Genomic DNA, 6,927 nt, shown 5'->3' on the forward strand with positions numbered 1-6,927 from the left:
TTAAATTCCAAAGAAAAAAGGGCCTCCTATAAACGTAATATTTTAATTTGTTAAAACAACTATGAAATACTGTTTTTTTTAAATTATAAATGCTTTTTTCCCTGTTACCAAGTTAACCTCAAGACAGGAGTTAAATAGAAGTTACCATAAGCTTTGGTGAAAAACCCTAGTGCCTACACAGTTACAAAAGAGTTCAAGCTGTAGAAAATTAGTAGCAGACATGACTACAAAAAAAAGTAACAAAAAGCGTAAGATTTTTCTCAAAAAAAAAACATTCATAGCTTTTAGTACAGAGAGCACATTCTGTGAACATGGGGAATCAGAATCTAGAAGCAATTTTACCAACTTTGCAATTTAAGTCAAGAAAGATAAATGACAGCAATGTGAGAAACAAGGCCTGTGTGTATCCTGCTTCAGTACTCCAGTGCCTGAATATATTTCATGTTCTTGAGGATGACTTTCTAAGTACAGCAGAGGCTGTGCTTTCAACAAGGAAAGGAACAGAATTAAAATTGGGTTAGCCCATTTTAAAGTATTTCTACAAGCAGTGCTATGGTAGCCTATCACTATACTAAATAAATGAACTTCTTTTTGGACTTCCTTGGATTTATGGGAAAATACACCACCAGAAAACCCACACATAAGATGAAAGCACCAGAAAACTACAAAAACAAAGCAAGCATCTACATAATCATAGTGAACTCTGAAGCTGAGGACCGTGTGCCTGTGTATATAAATCTTTATAAACAAAACCATATACATGGTTGGGGGTTTTTGGGTTGTGTTTTTTTTTTTTTAATTTTTTCCCCCCAAATCAAAGCAGAACACATAAGCAATATATTCTTTCAAATGGGTTTTGGATGGGGAAGTGTGTATAGAGTGGACAAAGAAAATGACAAAGGAAAGGAACAGTGACATTTTATTTGCTTGGCATGTGAAAGTACAGAGACATTACTACAGCTCTTACTGTTCTTACCTTTTGGATCCCAACTCATCATAAATTACAGCATAACCACATCAGTGGTGGCATTTAACACACAATTTACATTTTCAAAATGATTCAACTTTATTTTTCTTAATGGTATCCACACTTTACGCAGCCTACAAACCTGAAGAAAATGCATTTGCTTCCAAAAGCCATAATATTAAGTGTTTTGGGGTGCTCAAAGTCAAAGAAGTAGTCCTGAGATTTCAGATGTTAAAGCTTTCTCCACAGCCACACGTTCCTTTGATGTTTGGATTATTGAAGACAAATTCACTGGACAGTTTGTCTTCTACATAGTCCATTTCAGTTCCTAGAAGCGTCAGTTGTGCCTTCTTCTCAATAAACACTCTAACCCCTTGAAGACAACAAAGGAAAAAAGTTACATACAGTAAAATCATCATTCACTTTAAAATTTTCTTTCAACCGGTGATAAAAAATGGAAGCTAAATATGAAGACTACCAGTATAATTTGGTTTCCCTGGCCTAACATGGGGCACTTTCATTGCTGTTTTCACTCTACTTATAAAACTCTAGCAACAGTCTAGCACTGTTATTTGTGCGTGCACATGAATGTATGTATTTTTTTTTTATTTTGGGGGGGAGCAGATTTAAAAACCAGGGAAATAAGCTGTAGAACTTGGGAACGAATCTCAGCTTCAATACTTAATTCCCATGCATTACAGTCAGTAACCCATTTCCTACCATTCTTAAAGTCTGTGCATCCAACAAGAAGCCCAAAAACCTTGAAAAACCAAATGTTCCTCTCAAAATGATTTTTTGCTCTGCCAAAACTATTAGGTCTATATTAACTATTAGCAATACTCAATCCTATAGTAAGGCAAATGTGTTAACCTTCAAAGGTATCACAACCTTTAAGGATTAAGAATTAGTAGTTCACCTTAGGAACTAGAAAGAGCTCCCTTTTCTAAAGTATAAAAAGTATCTACCTCTCTGCAAAGTTACTGAACTTTAAAACTGCCAATCTGACATAAAGATGCAAGTGGACTGCTTTAGCGGTCCACAGACTAGGAAATAATAAAAATAAAAATGTAAAATCATATCAGTAAACAGCAATAAGAACTTATTAAGTTATATGAGAAATTGCTGGAAAGCTGGTTCATCCCAGTAGACATTGAGACAAAACGTATTACCAACACAACTCAAGTCTGTGGGCAACTGAGCTGAATCTACACATTTTTGGGGTCAATTTGGACAGTAACTGACAGTGAAGGCTAAACCTAACGAAGGAGTTTATGGACCTGATCCCTGAAACAGTCACTTACTACCTAAAAGCCAAAAAATTTGTGCTGGGATCTAAAGCCACTGGCTCACTGAGCACAGTCCTATGTAAAAGTCAGAGCCTTCACTGGAAATCTGTCTAGAAGCAACCAAAACAAAACAGAAAGCACACAGGCACACCTGAAACGGTGTCTGGCTTCAGAATCTAAGGTCTCTGACCCAACTGAGGGACACTGGTTTTATCTTCCTTAAGATCCAAACCAGGAAATGCCTTTAGAAAAATGTGTTTTCAGCCCTGTAAAGCTAGAGCACCTCTGAGTCAAGCAGAAGAGTAACTCCAGAAGCCAGCTGAATTTGAAATCAAGAGGCACCTGAAGAATTAGGTGGCAGTCCCCATCTCACATACTCTGGTTCAGTTTAATAATTTGCTGAAGTTCCAACTAATTCTCTGTTCAAGAGAATAATACTTATTAGTTTGCCACAGGTATTCTGAAGACAGCTGGAAGATCGGCTCTGCCTAGCAGCATAGCTTCTGTAAGAAAATAATTGTGATATCCCACTTATAATCAAATCTCTTACTTTGCCACCAAATTAAAAGTAGTATTCCTGAACATAATATAACTGAGTTCAGTAATGCCTCAAAAAAACCCAAAACCACCCCCACAAAAGGAATTTTAGGAACTTTTACAAAAGAACAGAAACCAAAATGAACACTATCATGCTTCTGTAAAAACCCATATTTGACAAAAAGACCACTGACAGAAATTTTTATAAAAATTGGAAAAATGTATAGAACTGTGCTGGTTTTGGCTGGGATAGAGTTAATTTTCTTCACAGTAGCCCGTATAGGGCTACGTTTTGGATTTGTGCTGAAAACAGTGTTGATAACACAGGGATGTTTCCGTTACTGCTGAGCAGTGCTTACACAGAGTCAAGGTCTTTGCTGCTTCTCACCCCACCCCACCAGCGAGCAGGCTGGGGGTGCACAAGAAGTTGGGAGTGGACACAGCTGGGACAGCTGACCCCAACTGGCCAAAGGGGTATTCCTACCATATGATGTCATGCTCAGCATATACAGCTGGAGGAAGAAAAAGGAAGGAGGGGCGTTTGGAATGATGGCATTTGTCTTCCCAAGTAACCGTTAGGCGTGATGGAGCCCTGCTTTCCTGGAGATGGCTGAACACCCGCCTGCCGATGGGAAGTAGTGAATGAATTCCTTGTTTTGCTCCGCTTGTGTGCGCGGCTTTTGCTTTACCTATTAAACTGTCTTTATCTCAACTCACAAATTTTCTCACTTTTACCCTTCCAATTCTCTCCCCATCCCACTGTGAGGGGAGAGAGTGAGTGGCTGTGTGGGGCTTAGTTGCCGGCTGGGGTTAAACCACAATAGGAACTTTAGTAACAGACCTATCATTGGGATGCTCAATGAAATTATCAAGCAGAAAGCTTAAATACCAGCACATGAAAAAATTTTTTAAAATACTCGTAAGTTAAAATCATAGAAACCATTGTTACAAAGCAATGTAAAGGTCAAAAGCATAAAGAGATTAAAAACAAATTACAAATCAATGAAGACTAGAGAAGATAATTGGGAAAATCCCTTGCAAATAAAATCTTTACTTTGCCAAGCCTTGGTTTAGGTATGTAGCTAAAGTGTTCCTTTATGCATTATTCTATATTTTTCTCTAAATATCTGCTATTAGCCACCTTTAAAGACATGAACAATGAACTAGACTATTCTGGTGGAGTAGTCTGTGATGCAGAGACTGCAAAGCTGCAGATTTTAACTAATCGGTTACTTCAAAACAGAAACTAAGGTGACAACAATTCCTGTAACAGAACAGTAGGACCTCTTGCTATAACTTGTTACTTCAGGTAAGTTGGCAAGCCTGTAATAAGTTATTCTTCCCTACCACCACAGAAGTTTCCTCTGCCACATCAGAAACTCACCATCTTGAACTACTTCTTCATCAGAGTCTCCTTTCGATTTTGTATATTCTAACGTGTACGAAAGTCCATTGCATCCTCTTGTACGAACACCTACTTTCACGCCTACCTAAAAAAAAAAAAACGAAACCAAAAAACAACCCCGCATTCAATGACTTTTTAAAAACCTGTTCTGGAACACCAAGATAAAAAGTATGCAGAACAACGAAATGCTGGCATGTATTATTCTCCACTGCCTCAAAGCAGAAGTGAATTAGCTTAATGCATTGAGAGGTTACATTTTTTTTTCCTTTTACAAAATTGACTGCCAATACTGTGGATCAAGCCCTAAAGTATGTTAAAGTTTTGAAGTAATAAACTGTTGGCACTCCTGTGTGTGCCTGGTCTCATAAACACAGTCAGATTTCAAAGACGGATATTTTTGTGACTTCAAATTAAAGTTTACTCAGATGCAAATTCGGGCACTACATTAAGATTATTGACAGTAGCGTAATTATGAAGCTGTGAGGCCAAGACAAGGGCAGTTACTAGATTTTCAAAGAACTCTTGTAATGACACCATCAGAAAACTTACTTCAAACCAAAGTTTTGAAAAACGTACTTTGGTTTCTTCATTACCTCTACTGCCAGTCTCACTTAAAAAGCAATCCCCTCCTTAAATCAAGTATGTTTATTTGCTTACTGTTTTAATCGACCTTAAAAGCCAACTAGTCAACATGTTTGTAACATTCATAGTATTCAATGAGTCTGGCAAAAAGAGCACCTGTGTAAATAAAGAACTGAGAAAAAGTTTAAAAGAAACAGAAAACTATTTGTGCACAACAATCTTTCAAAAGTATCTGTATGACTTTCCACACACCAATGCTTCATAATTGAAGAGGAAAATTACATTGTCTATCTTTGTAATCAATGTTACAATAAAAAAAAATCAAAACATATCACTTGTCATCAAGTGGGGTCTCAGACAAACAGTGTTTGAGTTTTTCAGATGAAATACCTTTCTCTACAGGAATTGCTACAAATAATGGGCTGGAAAGCGCAAACATCATTTATAGCAAGGGGATGACTGACCAGCTAAGCTGTAGGCTTAGGGCTTCCTTAGGATGGTTTAAAACATTAGAACAAAGAGTCTAGTTAGTTGCAGATGTGCGGGAAGCAAAACAAACAATGGGCCTTGTATGAAAGTTAAAAGAGAAATATTCTCCCTGAAAGAATACTTACTGTAAAGAAGAAAATCTAATGCTTGTTTTTATAATGGTTTGAAAGCATGACTCTGGGTGTTTTTACCCAAGAAGAAAAGATGACAAGCTCAATCAGTTATCTGGAGAAGTGCTGATTGCTTAAAAAAATACATTGCCTGGCAAGTTTCCTAAGAATTAGATGTTTTCCAATGGGTACGAATCTAACCTCATTATTATACACTTCACAATGAGAATTCCTACATGAACTTAATTAATAACGCCTTAGTATCAACAGTTGAAGATCTCTTTCCCACTATGCCATACTAAAAGACTTCATTAAAATATAGCTAAAAAATATTTTGAAGCTTAAATTTTTTTCAACTTTATCCATCTCAAAAGTAACTGTATGGTGAAATGCCATTACAGTCAGTTATTTCCTGCATCTCATTTTATAAAGAAACGACGCTTGATACAAGCTTACGCATTCCCCTCCAAAAAAAGATGCCAACATCTCTAACAAACACCTCAGTGTTTATTTCAAGCTTCTAAGTTAGCCAGAAATGCTTTGCGATCATGAGCTGTGCTAATACCTTAGTGCAATCTACAGGCTGGCCCTGTTTATACTTACATGCTCAGGTTTATCTTTAAGAAGCTGTTTTATCTTCTGAACAGCTGATGGGGTCTGAAAAACAAAAACTTATACATAAATTTGAATTTTTTTTTTGTTTATTTGCAGTGAGTGCTTGCACATATTAAAGTGTGCAATGTACTTAGTTGTACTATAAAAAATTTCTATTCCAATTCTGTGCACTTAAATTTTCTTAGTTTACATTTGTCTCCTATCTGCGAAGTCCACCTTCAGCCACCTGTCAGTATTGACCAGCCTGTGTTCTACTTGAAACTGATGCCTGACCTGAAGATACGCACTCTGCTGTAAAATAGATGACTGCTCTATCTAATCCATGCAGAACACAATACCTCTTCACTCCTCTCCTCACCCACACTGCCAGCAAACAGATAGTTTAAGAACTTCAGTCCTTGATATTAGGGTGTCCTGATATTAGGGTGTCCCCCCCCACCCCCGCCAAATCACTACCACGATTCAATTAAGTAATTGTGCTCTTGTGAAACTTTTGTCACATACACATTACAAACAAAAATCAATTAGGCACAGAAGTGTTTATGGCCTACTTCTCTCTTCCCGCTAACCCAGAGGGGACCTGTGACTTTACAGCAGATGAATTCGCTGTTCATGCAGATCTAGTTGCTGCAGAAATGCAAGAACATAACACAAACAAAAATTTCCATTACATGCTTACAAGTTTCCAAGACACTGAGAAAAGGAAAAGCATTAGTAACGTGAAGTTCTTACCATAAGCAGACTTAAACACACAAAGCAAACTACAAGTTAGACTTACTTCTAATTACCGCTATTAATCTTCATTTGTTACAGAATCACTACTGAAGAGGAATTACCCGCTCTGACAAATGACTGAACTATACGCACTTGATCTGCCCCTGCTCCTGCAGGGAGCTGACTCTACTTTCCTCTGCAGTAATCCCTGTCAACAGTACA

General features: G+C 37.3%; 1 protein-coding gene across 1 annotated transcript; it reads right to left on the reverse strand.

The window, feature by feature from the left end:
- Positions 1–782: 782 nt before the first annotated feature.
- ISCA1 (iron-sulfur cluster assembly 1) lies at positions 783–6,033 on the reverse strand (the record flags this gene model as incomplete). Its single annotated transcript, XM_009575287.1, has 3 exons — positions 783–1,340; positions 4,175–4,280; positions 5,980–6,033. Coding segments are annotated over 3 exons (309 nt in total), but the record flags the coding sequence as incomplete, so codon positions are not given.
- Positions 6,034–6,927: the final 894 nt, after the last annotated feature.

Source organism: Fulmarus glacialis, unplaced genomic scaffold (assembly GCF_000690835.1).
Source record: "Fulmarus glacialis isolate BGI_N327 unplaced genomic scaffold, ASM69083v1 scaffold19473, whole genome shotgun sequence".
NCBI classification, from domain to species: Eukaryota; Metazoa; Chordata; class Aves; order Procellariiformes; family Procellariidae; genus Fulmarus; species Fulmarus glacialis.